This window comes from Syngnathus acus, chromosome 23 (genome assembly GCF_901709675.1).
Source record: "Syngnathus acus chromosome 23, fSynAcu1.2, whole genome shotgun sequence".
NCBI classification, from domain to species: Eukaryota; Metazoa; Chordata; class Actinopteri; order Syngnathiformes; family Syngnathidae; genus Syngnathus; species Syngnathus acus.
Genome location: NC_051107.1, coordinates 811079 through 828068, shown reverse-complemented (window position 1 = coordinate 828068; position 16990 = coordinate 811079). Strand labels below are relative to the sequence as shown.

The window sequence follows — 16990 nt, the reverse complement described above, 5'->3', positions numbered from 1 at the left end:
CAAGCATTTGTTGTAAAGTCTGTATTGTAATATAAAAATATATGCAGCGAAGACTTTCCGGGGAAGGGGGGTGGGGGGGGTAGTGACTATGCACAACAGCTTATTCTAAAGACTTTTGCTCATGATTTGGGAGGAGGGTTGTGGATTAGCTAACAGCTAACTAACTGTTAGCTTCAATGCTAACAGCTCGGTATTATGTGCTCTGTATGGAATAACCACATGAGTGAATAAAGTTGTTTTGATGACCTCTTCCAAAACAAAAAGCTTTTTTTTCAATGTTTTTGATTGTTTCAAAAAAGTTGTTCCCACATCTAATTCAACAAGAAAGTTCAAGGTTTATTCCCTATCAAAAACTATCAATGAGTTTTTCAAACAAGTCCAGGAAACGTTCTGTCCTGTTCTTTGAGTCTGTGGTTGTCTCCTGTTCAGCAGAAGGTTCCAATGCGGCTTTCTGTCTCTCCAAAACCAGCCGCTCTCTGTTGATGGCATCTCGGTCCTTGGCCACAATTTCTTTTTCCCGCTCTAAAAGCAGCCTTTCCCGCTCCATCAGGGCTCTGTCCCGCTCGACGATGGCTATCTCCCGCTCCAGCAATGCCCTGTCCCGTTGCAGGGCCATGCGCTCGAGCTCCATGGATTGTTTTTCCCTCTCTGTGGCTTCGTCTAGCAGCATAAACTCCTGGCTGCCTTCCATCACATCCTCATCACCACCATCCTCCTCCTCTTCTGATTTATTCTCTCCGTTCAAAATCACCTCAATTTCCGGGACTACGTTTGTTACTTTCACCGGATAGATGCTAGGCGGGGTTCTCTTTCTCTTTTTACCTCTGGATGAGATACACAACTTGTCATCGGTGCAGATTCCTACAATGGGAGCGCTTCCTTCTAGTCTGCCTTCCATGGCGTCATCCATCACAGTGAAGAGAGGCCACATATAACAATGACTTTTGTCCTTAAGATCCTACGGAGAAACATTTATCTGTAAGCAAAATTGCATTGGATATTAATATAAATGTAAAGTTAAAAAATCTACCTTGTATCGTTGTTTTAGGTTTTCCCATTTTTTCTTGGCCTGACGGTGGTTCAGTTTGTGTTGCAAGCCCATATGTCTGAGGATGGCCATCCATGCCCTCGCGGCTGTATTTCTCTTTCCGGAGAAGAGATAACTATTTGACATCCTTAGCTTCACAAGCTCTTCTGCTTCCTTTAGGCTCCCTAAAAGAGAAAATAAATAATATAATAACGCAGTAGGTATTAACCCAGGGTACATAATAATGCACTTTTAGCCAGTCAGATTTACGAGAGGCAGTGAACGCAGCACAATACAAAACACGGAACTTGCCGCATAACAGCGGGAATTACGACAGCATTTGCAAAGTTGCAAATTAACCAACCCTTTATTTTATATGACTTATTGAGGTGAGCAGTTTAGAAAGCAAGTAGTAATTGCAAAGTCCACGCGTGCACGCGCAGGGCACTTCGTAGGTCGCCATTTTCACAACAGCACCCAGCCTTTTTTCTTTTCCTTTTTTGCTTTACAAATCGAACTTACAATTATAAACCGGCTCCACGGGGTTTACTGTATCACATGGCGTACTCGTGTACACGTGATCTAAGAACGCCATTTCAAGTCGAGTTAGAAGACTTCTTCAATCTAGTGCACTTCGTAGGGTAGACGTTTTCTTCGGAGCGATGGGGAGGCCACTTGCGTCACTTCCGCTTATGCCGCCAAAGCTGCGTCATTTCCCCCTTCAGTTTATTTAATTTTACAATTCCCCAACATTTCCTCTTTCTTAATATAACAATTGGGAACAAACCAAATAAATATATACAATCAGATATTCCAGTTCACTTACAAAATCATAAACAAAAATTACACGTTGACAAAGCATTTACGTAAATAAGACACATTATTGTTGGTAGAAATCGTTTTTGCCGTTATCTGCAAATTTTAGAAACTCTGCAAAAATTAATATCAATCAAAAATATCTTAAGATAAGGAGTAAAAAAAATGACGTCGTGATTTCCTATTTCTTTTTTGGATTTTAATTTACTGGCCAATTACGTCTCGTTGGTACTTATATATATATATATATATATATATATATATATATATATATATATATATATATGTTCTTGTTTTTATTTTTGTGTGTTGTTTACTTGTATGTATATTGTGTACTATGTCTTGTCACCGTGGGATAGTGGGAACGTTATTTCGATTTCATTGTGTGTCTTGGCATGTGAAGAAATTGACAATAAAGCAGACTTTGACTTTGATATATCAAAGTCAAAGTCTGCTTTATTGTCAATAAATAAATAAATAAATAAATAAATATATATATATATATTACTACACACACACACACATATATATATATATATATATATATATATATGTGTGTGTGTGTGTGTGTAGTAATATTACAATATTGTAATTGTTTAATGACTGGGAAGACGGGAAAAATCAAAAAAGTACTTGAGAAGGGTGTAACGTTATTTTGAGAGTTTAGTGTTTTTACACGATTGCTCAAACGCAGTATAATTGGTACATATGAAATAACCTTCCGACACTTACTTCCGGTTTGGGGACGGAAACGCAAAGCTGCTGTGTAATCGTACAATTTAGCCCGTTCAGCAGCTCTGTCTGATAGTTATAAACAATAAAAATCCTGACGAATAAAAATGCCGGACTATTTAGGAGATGACCAGAGGAAGACAAAGGAGGAGGATAAGGATGACTCCCCAATCAGAGGTATATTGTTAAAAAGCAACGGTCTTCATTTCAGACATTAGCTGCTTTGCTAAAGTTAGCTTCCATCGGTAACAGGGTTGTATTTGTATTGTGCAGAAAAAAATCAAACCAAACGTAGCTAAACGTGTAATTTCTGAAGAAATTGCGTGTAACTGCTAAATAAAAAAAATATAGTGAAATATGTAGCATGATGTGGAAGAGCTAACATTTTTTGGAATGTTGAAAATTGTTCCGAAAGTGAACGAATGAGCTGATAATTTGACTTCTCATTATCTTCAAAATTTCTCTTTTTGTACGTGTCAATACAAACCCAATGGCCATAATCCCAATTCAATGACGTTGTGTTCATGTTGTGTACAGCTTTGGATGAAGGAGACATTGCTCTTCTGAAAACTTACGTGAGTGTTCTCCCAGACGTGATAGAAGTAGTAGTCATTAAATATATTGTGTATTTTAATCCACATCCCCAAACTGTCTTGCATCACCAGGGTCAAAGCACGTACTCCAGACAGATAAAACAAGTGGAAGATGACATCCAACAGCTGCTTAAGAAAATCAATGAACTCACAGGTGAATTAAACATATTCCTTGAAAAGATGGTAAATTTAAAATATAAACTATAAGCTTTTATGTAAACAGATTAGTGATTGAAAAAAGAAAATTCAAATTTGCTTCATGAACCAGTTTTGTTAATTTTTTTTTTACTCCTGTTCAACATTGAGCTAAAAATACAGACTTGCAATTTCTTAAACCCCTTATTTAAACCAACAGTGCTGTCTAGAGGAGTACAAAGTTAAACTGGTTCATGAAGCAAATTTGAAACTTCATTTTCCCATCACAAGTTCATACTGTATCAATTGTTTTGTGGTTGTGACAGGTATTAAAGAATCAGACACGGGGCTGGCATCACCCGCTTTGTGGGATCTGGCTGCTGACAAGCAGACCCTTCAAAGTGAACAACCACTGCAAGTTGCAAGGTAAATGTAGTATCATGACTATTTGGTCTGGCTTTTCTAAATATTGTGAAAACCTTTCAAATCTACAAATCGTTTTCTGTAAAATTGATGTGGATTTAAAGCTCCACATAAGCAAGAACTTTGCTAGCTATGTATTTTGAACCCTTTTAATTTGATTTCAACAGATGCACAAAGATCATTAACGCAGACTCTGAGGACCCTAAATACATCATCAATGTCAAGCAGTTTGCCAAGTTTGTGGTGGACCTGAGTGATCAGGTGGCCCCGACTGACATAGAGGAAGGCATGAGAGTTGGGTAAGAAGAAAAAAGAAATCAATTCACCTTACTGATCAATTCAGATTTTAAACACTGACAACTTCATGTTTGTTGTCGCAGTGTTGACAGAAACAAGTATCAGATCCATATCCCTCTGCCACCTAAAATTGATCCGACTGTCACCATGATGCAGGTACAAACACGCCAGCCAAAATCTAATTAATTGGTTACCAATTTACACAAGTAACGTTACGTTGTCATGTAGGTGGAGGAAAAACCTGACGTTACCTACAGTGATGTCGGTGGCTGTAAGGAGCAGATTGAAAAGCTGAGGGAAGTCGTTGAGACCCCCTTGCTCCATGTGAGTTGTTTACTTAATGCTGATTTTAGCACAGCCACAAGAGGTCGCCATAAGTATCAGAACTTGCCCCATCATTATAAGTAAAATAATAACTATGGTAGCTAATAATTTGACATTAAAACTATTTGTGTTTTCGCTCACCAGCCCGAACGGTTCGTCAACTTGGGCATCGAGCCTCCGAAAGGTGTGCTTCTGTTCGGACCACCCGGCACCGGTAAGACCCTGTGCGCCCGTGCCGTGGCCAATCGGACAGACGCCTGCTTCATCAGAGTCATTGGTTCGGAACTGGTGCAGAAGTATGTGGGAGAGGTAAAAACATTCAGACTGAATCAAATAATGTGAAATGTTTTTTTTTTTTTCTTCAATAAAAACAGTAAATCTATTTTCTTTAGGGAGCCCGGATGGTGAGAGAACTTTTCGAGATGGCCAGGACCAAGAAAGCATGTCTTATCTTTTTTGATGAAATAGATGCTATTGGAGGTATGGTGTCATGGTCAAGTTCTAATGTTGGCCGTATTTATTTATTTTTCTTCATGAAATGTCATTTTTGAACCAAATAGGCGCACGTTTCGACGACGGTGCCGGCGGAGACAACGAGGTGCAGAGGACCATGCTGGAGCTCATCAACCAGCTGGACGGTTTCGACCCGCGCGGAAACATCAAAGTGCTGATGGCCACCAACAGGCCTGACACTTTGGATCCGGCCCTGATGAGACCGGGACGTCTGGATAGGAAGATTGAGTTCAGCTTGCCTGATCTAGAGGTGCAGCAAACACCCACATAAAAAATATAGTGGTGGGATCAGGATCAGTCAGGGCATAAAAATAAAAAAAGAAACTTTTTTTGGGGGTTTCAGGGTCGGACGCATATCTTCAAGATTCATGCTCGTTCCATGAGTGTGGAGAGAGACATTCGCTTTGAGCTGTTGGCTCGCCTCTGTCCCAACAGCACAGGTAAAACTACTCAAATGTAATTGAAACTAAAGAAAACGCACTGACGTTTGGATCTTCTCGCCAGGTGCCGAGATTCGCAGCGTGTGCACTGAAGCCGGTATGTTTGCAATCAGAGCTCGCAGGAAGATCGCCACTGAGAAGGACTTCCTGGAGGCCGTTAACAAGGTCATCAAGTCCTACGCCAAGTTCAGCGCCACGCCCAGATACATGACTTACAATTAGGTGTGTGTGTGTGTATATTTTGTTTTCGATGTCCTCTAGAAGGCAGAGTGGAAAAAAATCCTTTTTGTTGTCAGATGTTAAAAATAAAAGTTTATTCCACATGAGTCTCAAGATTTATTTTAAAAAACAATTCAACAGTAAGCATCTGTCATTTGGTAATGTCTCTGAAAATATTAAATTACTTTGTGTTTTTCAAAACAACTAATCTCCCTATCTAATGTGCAACTGAAGCTGTTTAACACTACACAGCACACACACACACACGCATATCCAGCACAAAGCAACATTGCTATAACTAGTAACAAAGTCTTTGAACAAATCCTGGGCATTTTAACAAGCCCTTGAGTGCTTCATGAACAAATCCTGGGCATTTTAACAAGCCCTTAAGTGCTTCAAAAGGATGCAAAAGATATTCTTCACATTCGTATCAGCATGTAGAATTCGGTTTCGGATTTTGACAGTGCAACACAGCATCATGAACGGTGGGGAACACCATGTTGGGGCTTATGATTCCAGAGAAGAACTGTAGCTGGTCCAGGTCAGTCAGCAGACTTCCTAGTTGAGTCACACAGAAAAATGTGTTGGATCAGAATTTAAGGACTTGGTGGAAGAGTAGCACACAGGTAAGCTTTTTACACATTCACTGCCATCGACAACTAAACTTGTCTATTACGTTTATTTTTGTTTTTTACGGGAATGGTCAGGCGAGCGTCTCAATTGCTTCTCCACTGTAGAGTTCAAATTTGGAAATTTTATAATCAATGCTTGACATCACATTTCAGATATTGCAATTGGCACACTGGGAATCCACAGGGAGAAAAATGGGCATTTTGCACAACCTACATTTTTCTACTAATTTCCAGAATTAACTCAGGATTAATCGCAAATTAATCAAATTTTATTTCTAACCTACATGTACAATATTTTTCCAAAATGTTTCATACTCTTAAGAAAACAGTGGAGAGATGTTTCATGCTTGTATCTTTTAGTTCACTGGGTGTAATTCCATGGTCATAGCTAGTCATTTGAAATTAAAGATACTAGTTAGAAGGGGTGTGAAACATCAAGTTGAGGTAACTTTTCTGCCACTAGGGGGCAATGTTTTATGTTGGATGTTGGTAAGAGCAGGGGTCCCCAACCCCCGGTCCCGGTCCGTGGGTCACTTGGTACCGGGCCACACAGAAAAAAAAAAAATATTTTTTTTTATCGACGATCAATTAATTCAGGTCAAGACGCTCGTCCCGGTCACGTGACATGTTTCCCCAGTCGAGCCCGCAAAGCTAGCAAAAATTTGTAAGAATTTATTCTGAAAAATGTGGCGATTCTCTCCCAATTCCATCCGTTGGTGCAGCTGTGTCTCGTGACACAGGTTAATTCAAGTCAAGACGCTCGTCTCGGTCACGTGACATGTCACCTCAGTCGACCCGCGAAGCAAGCAAATATGAGCAAGAAACAGATGTTTGGGAAAAAAAAAACAATGAGGACACGGAAGAAGAAGAGGCTACGACTTCTAAGAAAAGGAAAGCTGCATTTAAAAGAACATTTCTGGAGTCCTACTTAAAATATGCATTTATCGCCACAGGTGACTGATGCGCCAAGCAAGCCGACTCTGGCTAATATGTGGCGGTGACAGGCCAGCTAACGAGGCAATTCACATGGAGACCAAGCATCCTGTATTAAAAGACAAACCTTAACCACTTCGGGTGTCATTGTCTCCGATTACGCGGGCTCGTTTCTGAGAAACAAGCTCAGTGCTCCCACTAATTCAACGTAATGGTGAGTTTTATTTTGATGTTGTTTATACTTGTTTTAATGCCAGTCGTATCATTTTATTCATTTCATTCGTATTTATATATTTATATAAATGTATTATTTATTTATATCACGGTTGGTCCGCGAAAATATTTCTGACACGTAACCGGTCCGTGGCGCAAAAAAGGTTGGGGACCACTGGGTAAGAGGACCAGTTCGATTTTCAAATTGAGAACTAATGAATTGCAACATGCCTCAATTTGTGTATTCTACCCATTTTCACCATAATTTACAAGTCCAGGTAGAGTGATTCTTTTGCACGTTTTTATGTCTTTAAATAGTTACGTTTGATACTGATGAGCATGTCATGATTATACTTACTATTGCAGCCCGCTATGATGACTTGAACATCTACTGCTGCATACTCCTTAATGACCTGCAGAGATACAGAGGGTTATACATAATCAATAAATTTGATTAAACGGTTATTATTGAGCAATACTTTCTTCACTACATGTTGCACATTTCACTCTTGTTGCCTCAAGTGACTAAAATAAATAACCTGTTTGATGGCTTTGGCTCCCACAGAGTCAATAAAGCCCACGTGAGTCCAGTCCAGGATGATGGAGTGGACGGAGCCGAGCGATTGAAGGAAGGCAAGCTCCTCGATATCCGTCGAGCTATGATTCTCTCCTAGGCGGCCGTTTGTCTGATCTCCAGCCATTTTATTGAACGACAAATCCTTCTGAGTCATAGCTCCTTCCTTCTCCTGATATAGAAAAAAAAAAAGCCGAGTGAATCGTTTCAGACTTTCAGTTTTATACAAACTCACTAAACTAAATTGGTTTTAAGTCATTTCAAGGCTACTGTACTACATTTAGATTTCAACAGGTTATATTTATTAGTAGTGTTAATTATTAGTAAGTAACTGTTGTGTATTTATATATAGTAACTTTTGAAAAGTTGATATTAGTACACAGTACCCTTATCATATTAAATTGTCCTGTACAGTATATAGCACAGTAACTATTGCATAAGCAAATAGACAGCAAAATACATATTTAACCATTGCAAACATGTTGGAGGACACAAAAAGTAGGAGGAGGAAAAAAATAAGGTCAGTGAAGCTACCTCGGCATTTGTCTTTGGAGAACATGTCAGAGAGCTGTTGGCCTTTTGTTTTTTCTGAGCTTTTCTGGCAGTGTGGATGTGTTCCGGGTTTACACCTGTCTGTAAAATGAAAAGAATGCCAAAGATCAGAGCTGAATATAGCACAGAAGCACGTGATTAGATAATAATGTTTTGGGCAAGTGGCTTTTTATTTAAACAAAAAGTGAGGTTGTACAATCTTTTAAGGTTTAAGGATTTTAGCTTTCAATATGGTGGTTTACTTTTTGGACCAACCTAACCAAGAGAGGAGTTGAAAAAGTGTTCACATGCCAGTGTTACAATTCCAAGGTAACAAGGATTACCTTCTCTTTGAGGGCGCTCACATAAAGGTCATTGTTGGCAAAGTAGATTGACGAGTTGTAATGAAAAATCTTAATCCCCTCGCATTCCACCGCCTTGGAAGAAGATGAATCAAAAATGGTCACTGTTGAGGGTGTTGGTGGCAACTTGGTCAATATGCTCTCTCCTCACAACTAACCTCTTCATATTCGTCCACTTCATAGTATAGTCCCGTGTTGGAAACCTGCCCGAGGACCGCCGTTTTCGGGCTGCAAGACAAAACAGAGTTTAGCCTTGAACCCGAATTTTGTGAAATGGGGAATACAGAAAGTAATGATAGTATAATGGCAAATTAAATATACTGACCTCTGTGTTCTATAGATGACTGTCAGTAAAGCAAATGCAATGGCGGAGAGAAGGCCATAATCCAAGCCCAATAGCACGGATGCAACAAAAGTCACCAGCCAGATGGCCTGATAAAGGAAAGCATTTGATTCATCCATTCATCAAGCTGCTCAGCTTTTATTTCATTTTGAGTTTTTTTTTATTGATTCGTATTGATTATTTTCTGAGTACGTTTGTTTGTTTTTACAGATTTTTTATTCTACTTTTAGTATTACATTTTTTTTTATCCGAGTCATAGTCTGTAAACTAGCTTGCTAGCCAGCTAGTTAGCAAGGCAAGGCAACTCGATAGATAAACTTAAAATAACTTAAACCCAGTAGTATTGTGTACTATTTGGTTTTATTGTACATGTTCTTCATATATGAACCGAAAAAGAAGAGCACTTGATAACTCGTGTTATGGTTTGGTTTTGCTAGTTTTGTAAACATAAACTGAAGTTTACAGTATAAGTCAGAGTTGTTTTTAAAGCATTTTTGTTTTCATTTTATTTCATAAAAATGTTCATAAATTTTAGTTTTAGTTCTATCATTGTTTTTTAACTACAACAATCTTAGCCCCATCTCTCTACAAAGGTGATTTTGTATTTTCTTGTGCAGCAGAGACCACCTATTCTATCTGTCAACACAACTGCTGTGACAAATGTAGACTTTTGCACTGTACATCTATCCATCCATTTTCAATGTCGCTTGTTCTCAATGTTAAGATGGAGCCAATCTAAATTACTTTGGAAAGCATTCAATTGGCTCATGCAAAACAATGTTAGCATGCTACTTTTTGTTAGCTTTCATTGACTGACCAGTTCAATCTTGCTGGTTCTCCATAGAGTTGGGATGTCTCTGAATTGTTTGAACATCCCCAGCAGGTTGACCATGATGATGGCTGCCAACGCAGTCTGGGATACAGAAAAGACAAAAGATGCTGTGAAAATGGTCATTCACCTCTGTGTGTAATTTCTTTTGAGCTTTTTTTAAGCTTTGTGGGTGCGGCTAACATTGAGACACACTTAATCACTACAGGCAGCAACTGGTTTGCAGGAGACACCAAGAGCTTGGCAGTTCCGGAGTGTTTAATCAATGCTAAAAGAGAATGTGTCATGACATCACCTCCATGGCCTCAGCTCACCTGTGGGAGCGGCTCAAAGACAAAACCAATGGCGACGATCACCAGTAACACGAAGAGAGAGCCGAGCAAGCCCGCAATCTGAACCAAGTGCACAAGAATCACAATCAATAAACGTAATATTATCATTATCGTTTCATAACATCTTTTTCATCTTTTACCTGGGTTTCCCCCCCTGAACTCTCCTGCACCAGGCTCCTTGACATGGAGCAAGTGATGGTGAATGTTTGGAAGAAAGAGCTGATGAAGTTACACAGGCCAAGGGCTATCAGCTCCTGTAAAGCAAGCTAGGTTTAGTATTTGAGGATGTTCTTGATTCAATACATTTCTTGAGATGGGGGAATTTTGATAGTCTTTACAAATGAAAACACACTGCATACACTGCATTTTTGACTAGCAGTGAGAAAAATGGTGGGATATTTGTCAAGAACTGGAAAAAAAATAAATCAACACCCCAGATATTAAGTTTTTGTATTGCATGGGATAATAATTTTATAATTTCTTGGAGTAAATATATTCACTACTTTGATGATCACAATAGGAGAATCAAGGTGATTGTAATTCACAAAAACTAACAGAATCAGCAAACTAAAATTGTACAAACATTTTTGTTAACAAATTAAAATTTGTATAAAAATTACAACTAAAACTAATAAAAGCTCAATTAAAATGGCACGGTTTTGATTAAAGTAATTAAAACTACCAGAATAAAAAAAAAAAAAACACATGTCAAAACAAAATAGAAACTAAGTATAATGAAAAATACAAAACTTTAAAAATCTGGCAGCAATTCAACCCTCCAAATTCTTTTTGTTATGAAAGAATGCATGAACTCCCAATGGCCAAAATACGTAGCAGAGACCTGTCTGACAAGTCTTTGTTTCTAGAACCAATCCACTGAATTTCTTTGTTGACCACTTTTCTTGGGCACCTACACTCAAGACAAGACTTTCTAAATCCAGCCAACACTTCACTTCGCATCAAATTCTTACACAGAGTGTTTTGAAATCTGGTATTTCCGCATGTACCGCACAATGCGTTTTCCGCACCTGATTACCATCCACACTGTAGTTGTGCTTCAAAGCAAAGATTTTGGCCAGTGAGATTCCCATGGAGAAGCCTACAATCGCAATAGCGAAGGCGTCGGTGACCAAAGTGCGTAACAGAGAGAAGTCCGGAACCACAGGTGGGAGAAGCCTGAGAACACACAGAAGGACGATTGAAGCACATTCACACGGGTTATACGTGATATCCTGTATCTTTCAGACTACAATGCACATTTTGAATTTTTTTTCAAAAATGGACAATGGGCCTTATAATCAGGCCATATGATAACATCTTGATATCAAATCTTATCTTTGGTCAGCTCTCATAAAACTGCTGTCAATCGTTTTTGGAACGACATGTAATCTATCAAGAAGATAGCTGATAACTAGATAACATTCAACATTGAAGCACGATTACACACACAAGAAGCGTGAACTCTTACCCAGTTGGTATCTCCCCAACTACATCGACATTATAGTTTCCGGCCAATGCCATGCCATAGGAGACGCCGGTTGATATAATGACGATGATTATCTCCCCAGGTATAGGGATGGGCAGTTTTTTTTTGAAGCGCTCATTTAGGTCTTTGATCACATAGAGAGAGACCAGACACACAAGGCCCAGGATGAGAGTGGTGACATTTGTACTTGTAATGTGACTAAGTACTGCCTTGACACTCTGCAAAGATAAAGGACAAAAACTTTAGATTTATTTTGAGGGGAAAAAAACCAAACCCATTCTATGTCAAAAATGTACGTTGTTTTGAACTCACATATATAACAGAGAGGGCTCCGCTGAAGCGCTTCGTTTTCACTCCCAGCAGGTATTTTAATTGAGAAACCACAACATGCACAGCAGCTGCTGTAGTGAAGCCTCGCACCAGCGGCTCCGTGAGGTAAATCGCCACAAAGCCAAACCTGAGAAGACCGAAAACAATCTAAAGAGAAAGGGGCAACAAAATTATTTTTTATTTCTGATGAAACCAAAATGGAGCTTTGAGTTGGAAATACTGGACTGCACTGACCTGAATGATTCCCACGAGGGTTGTCAGCACCACAGCCACCTGGACCCTCTTGGCGTCACGTTCCGCCACATCAAAGATGGCGGACACGTTGGTCCCATTGGTAGCTTGCATGTATGAGTCTGGAACCTCCCTGACTGCAACGCTTCCAATCATCAGGCTTATTACTGCAAAGGTGCCTGTAAATCACACCCCAGACAGACTTAATGAAGAAATATTTTTCAAATTCACCATATCTTTAGTCGTACCATCTTTTTTGGACTACCCATTCATTGCCATTGGCAGAGTATATGTCAATTTTTACTGGGCTGGCAGTGAATGAGATAATCTGGTAATATAGTCCAAAAAATAGCTCATAACAATTTTGTCCAAATGATTAGCATGGGAATCAAAACCTGAATCTCCTTTCGCCCTACTGCCTCTGCCCAAAAGTGAAAAGATTATTTTCTCTGAGAATTGCATTCTCAGGCAATAATTAAAAGTCAAGGAAACACAGTAAAAGCTTCAGTTCTTTGTTTAAAAGTTAAACAGGTTTGGTTTATTATCCTGATTGCATTAAGTGATAGGAACTAGTTTATTGTGTGTGTGACATTTCTCTCCGTCCAAGTAGCATAAGGTTAGAAAATCTCAACATTCCCACGAAGCAAGTTTGGTCTGGAACCAGTACAAAACTTAATTTCTGTAAACTCCTCCACGGGAATTTTTCAAACAAAAATGATTTTTGCTCACCTATGGATATGTGCCTGGATGTGCCAAAGAAAACATACAGCAGAACAGGATAGAACGACGAGTACAGACCATAAACTGGAGGCACAGCAGCTAGCATAGCATAGGCAAGACCTACGGTACAAAAGAGAGAGAGCTGTTTAAATAAACTGTCAAACTCATAAACAAAACTTGTCCTCCCAACCTCAGAGCTACAGAGATACCAAAACCAAAGCAGCGGGTTGTAACAAGAAGCACCTCAGGAGTTGGCTACGCGCCTCCAAACAACATTCATTGTTTTTCCAGATGATTCCCATGTCTACTGAATCCTGCTAAATGAGCTGAGAAGCTGCTCACCTTGGGGGAGTTGCACAACTCCGGTGCTAAGACCTGAGACCACGTCGTGAAACAAGTATTTCCTGACTGGGTACTTTGGCAGCCATGTGAGAATAGGCAAGAAGCTTAGAACCACTGCCTTTGCCCGCTGCGTCGAGCACCTACGTAAAGCGAAAACATCATTTATCAGGCATTTGTTTCAGATATGAACATCATATAGTCCTACTTTTTAACAATAAGGTACTTGGTGTGTGACTTAACTTCATAAAACATTTCACTTTGCATCATAGTTATCATACCATAATAGGATGTTCTTTGAGAGCACTTCTTATTGAACAACTTCATAAAACAGTCAGTAGTTTCATTTTGCATCAGTTACCATATCATAAAAAGATGTTCTTTCAGAGCACTCAGTAAACAGTGAACAGAGGATGAAGAACAAATGCCCGTGAGTATTGTTTTATGTTTTTAATTCTTGCTTTTAAATTTTGTACTTTTAATTAAGTGAAGCACATTGAGTTACCTAGTGTGTGAAAGGCGCTTGATAACAAAAATTGCCTCGTCTACGTGTGTTGCGCCACCAATTGTGTTAAAAAATCAGTTGCTTTCAAGCCCGCGATTAGCGATGCTAAGCGTTAGCATGTATATGGCATTTAGCATTTTTTATGTTTACTTTGAAATTAAACTTTAACTGGAAGTGGTATTAAACAGCCAATAATTTTATTTCAATATTTGTCAAACTGCTGGGAATGCAATGGGCTTATTGTGTGTGTTTTCTTTTAATTAGGATGAAAAATAAGATTGGCTAGGTACAAATTGTTGTCAAAATTGGACTTCCACTGCACATACTTGCCATAATAACACAAACATTTTCTTCTTTCAACATACCGACAGTACAGTGCAAGCTTCTGACGGAGGGTGGTGGTTTTCTCTTTGCGGTGGAGAAGCTCTGATCGAAGATGTGCCTCGTCGTAGACGGGACGCTCAATCTTGTACATCAGCAACTTTTCTGCATCCTCCACCTCTATTGTTGCCACCGCTGCTGCTTCTTCTTCTTCATTTGGCTCCATCAATATTATTTCCTGTCTGTCGTTATTCCTTTACATGTAAGCCACACTTGCTCTCTGATAGTAACAAAACAAAATCATCTCAGGTTGTTTTGCTTTCTAGTTGTGTAACGATTTTAAGTTTCTTCTGATAAGGAAGATTGCTTGAAGAGATAACATGTCAATAATTTGCACAAAAGATGACACCATACATGTGTCCGCCTCTGAATGGTTGTAAATGTGAGTGAGTGACTCAATGAGTCACACTCAAGACCTCTCATTTTGAATGATGGCAGAAACCACGAGCAATCAGCCTCTGAAGATAGTAGAATGATTACTGCCCCCAATATTGTGGATTTTATGGAAGTTTAAAGTATTCTTCAATAAGGGACACTCGCTTCTGTAGTGAGCACCAATGAAGAGGAAGATGTTAAATGTCCCCCCAAAAAATCTAAAATATTGGCGCAATTGTTCTATTTGCAGTGGTTGAAGCGGGCATAAGTAGAGATGTCTACATAAATTTTGGCGATCAAGTGAAGCTTTCTCTATGGAAAAGAAAACACAAAATGTCAATAAAATTCAAAATATTGGGGAGATGGTTTCAATTAGGTCTGGAAAGATATGGATAGTTTGCGGCTGATGTTGACGACAATATTTGGCAGAATAAAATTCTGATAACCGATTGATTCATTCCAATATTTGGCATAATACAATTCAATAAAAAAAAAATCATGATTCTAGTCAGTGGCGAGGTTATCATGTTGGCTCGGCCAACTGTTTTTTTACCTGTTTTTTTTTTTTGCAATAGAAATTACCCACATCTGATGCAAATCCATAAATGTTACATTTGACGGACATGCCAACATTGTGTGAGAGTTGTTGTTTCTCAGAGCCTCTTACAGTACAAATGTGACGTGGTACGTGGATTTTGTAAGGTTAAAGATAGTTTGAAGCATTTCTGTCACTTCGTTAGCTAGCTAACATTGTATTAACGGAATTAGTAGTATTACAACGAATGTTTATTTGTTTTTTGTTTTTGTTTTTTTTTGTTTAGTAGGCAAGCCGTCTTTCATATCAATTAAACAATCTCTGTCACTTGACCGGAATACTTTTCTCTTCCTTTCGTAATGTCAGCTAATACAAGGGTGTTATTTAAAAGCCAGGGTTCTTACCTCCTTCTCCAGCTCCGGCTCTCGTTAGGATGCTGTGGGTTGTACGTGAACTTTAAGAGAATGACCTTCTGGGCTAAAGTTTAACAGAAGCACAGTGATCCGGTGACAGTGGTGAACGCTGTGACGACCGTTTGCAAAATGACAAAGAAAGATCGCATCCGTGCAAGCTGATGAGCTGCTCGGGTGATATTTATCGCTTAGTTCCGGTCTACGCGACGAGCGTTGCTCATCGTGGTTTGAATCTCGTGGGGTTTGAATCGGATTCACCAAAACAAAGCTATTACATAAACACTCTGTTTTCATGGCTGAAATGATTGGACCATAAAACGTGTTCAGAAGAAGGCTATCTGTCCCTTACGTTTCGGTGCTGCAAATTCGAGTTCATGTATGAGGTCTTCACGTTGACGTCTTTGTTACTTGGCGATCGGATGACGAAAAGAAATGTTAATAATAATAATAATAATAATAATAATAATAACAACAATAATAATCATCATCATTTTGAAAATTTAACTCAATTTTCTACAACTCCTGTCAGTCAAGGGTCATTTGAATTGTCATGTGTAAGCCCGCTGGCTGCATGTGACGCACTTTCTTTGCCTCAAGATTAATTTTAAGGATTTTTTTTTTTGGTGGAGTTCACCTATTTGCAAATTTATTTCGAATATTTTTGGGAGGGGGGGGTGAAGAAATGTGAAGCATGCAAGTTAGCGTTCCTTGGTCCACTCCATTCACCATTCATTTTTATTTCACACTGTTTTTATAATTAAAGCCAGGACTATAAATACATACAGAATATGCATCAAGGATGATACATGCATTCAAACAGGTGGCCTTCTCATAGTATTTAAAATGTGTTGATGCTGAAGAGGAAAATATATATCTGTAACTTTATGAAAAGAAAGTATCATGTAAATTGAATATAGTTAACATTTCAATGTAGCCAAGCGTTGCATCAATAAGGAATATTTTTTTTATTTAAAAGAAACATTTACAATTAAAATGTATTGCAAACATATTGCTGATTTATTCCATTATATTCCTTACATATGTATTTTTTTGTCAAAATACAATGACAGCCGCGGCAATATATTGTATAACAGCCTGCATGGTTACTTAAGGTATAAAATATTACAAAGAAGATCAACTGGTGATTGTCCAAACCCTGTGAGCATTTTGTCGTCTAATAGACGTCTAGTGCTACCTAGATGTCTAGGCTAAAACTCGGCTAAAAAAGGTCTAAAAGTGAACGTTTTTTTAGACGTCGCTTTTAGACGTCTATTAGACATCTATGCTATAGACGCGTCTATAGCATAGACGTTGTCTATTAGACGTCTACGCAATAAACGTCTAAAAACTTTCACATATAGATGTCTAATAGACGTCTAAAAGCGGTCTATCCCGTAGACATCTATA

At 38.8% G+C, this 16990-nt stretch overlaps 3 protein-coding genes across 6 annotated transcripts; 1 reads left to right on the top strand and 2 right to left on the bottom strand.

Moving 5' to 3' along the window:
• Nucleotides 1-6: 6 nt before the first annotated feature.
• si:dkeyp-38g8.5 (uncharacterized protein LOC568385 homolog) lies at nucleotides 7-1711 on the bottom strand. The gene is made up of 3 exons (XM_037243783.1): nucleotides 1550-1711; nucleotides 1031-1212; nucleotides 7-958 (listed from the first exon to the last, which is right to left on the bottom strand). Exons 1-3 carry the CDS (start codon nucleotides 1620-1622, stop codon nucleotides 347-349), a joined length of 867 nt encoding a protein of 288 aa, XP_037099678.1. The 5' UTR covers nucleotides 1623-1711; the 3' UTR covers nucleotides 7-346.
• Nucleotides 1712-2553: 842 nt separating this feature from the next.
• On the top strand, nucleotides 2554-5623 carry psmc2 (proteasome 26S subunit, ATPase 2). Its single transcript, XM_037243125.1, has 12 exons — nucleotides 2554-2752; nucleotides 3113-3150; nucleotides 3241-3322; nucleotides 3630-3729; nucleotides 3894-4025; nucleotides 4107-4179; nucleotides 4252-4347; nucleotides 4492-4656; nucleotides 4740-4827; nucleotides 4908-5110; nucleotides 5204-5300; nucleotides 5365-5623. The coding sequence occupies exons 1-12, from the start codon at nucleotides 2683-2685 to the stop codon at nucleotides 5520-5522; spliced, it is 1302 nt and encodes a 433-aa protein (XP_037099020.1). The 5' UTR covers nucleotides 2554-2682; the 3' UTR covers nucleotides 5523-5623.
• slc26a5 (solute carrier family 26 member 5) lies at nucleotides 5624-15906 on the bottom strand. Of its 4 annotated transcripts, none has more exons than XM_037243121.1 (19): nucleotides 15575-15906; nucleotides 14245-14480; nucleotides 13378-13517; nucleotides 13045-13155; nucleotides 12319-12494; nucleotides 12067-12231; nucleotides 11737-11972; nucleotides 11297-11444; nucleotides 10409-10522; nucleotides 10251-10328; nucleotides 9925-10020; nucleotides 9090-9196; nucleotides 8923-8992; nucleotides 8747-8839; nucleotides 8406-8504; nucleotides 7837-8043; nucleotides 7656-7710; nucleotides 5918-6077; nucleotides 5624-5875 (listed from the first exon to the last, which is right to left on the bottom strand). In XM_037243121.1, the coding sequence occupies exons 2-18, from the start codon at nucleotides 14424-14426 to the stop codon at nucleotides 5950-5952; spliced, it is 2205 nt and encodes a 734-aa protein (XP_037099016.1). In that variant the 5' UTR covers nucleotides 14427-14480; nucleotides 15575-15906; the 3' UTR covers nucleotides 5624-5875; nucleotides 5918-5949. The 4 variants fall into 4 exon arrangements, with proteins under 4 accessions (XP_037099016.1, XP_037099017.1, XP_037099018.1 ...); XM_037243122.1 differs by lacking the exon at nucleotides 5624-5875 and adding an exon at nucleotides 14922-14947 and having other exon boundaries at nucleotides 5876-6077; XM_037243123.1 differs by lacking the exons at nucleotides 5624-5875; nucleotides 14245-14480; nucleotides 15575-15906 and having other exon boundaries at nucleotides 5876-6077; nucleotides 13279-13394.
• Between the last annotated feature and the right edge of the window lie 1084 nt (nucleotides 15907-16990).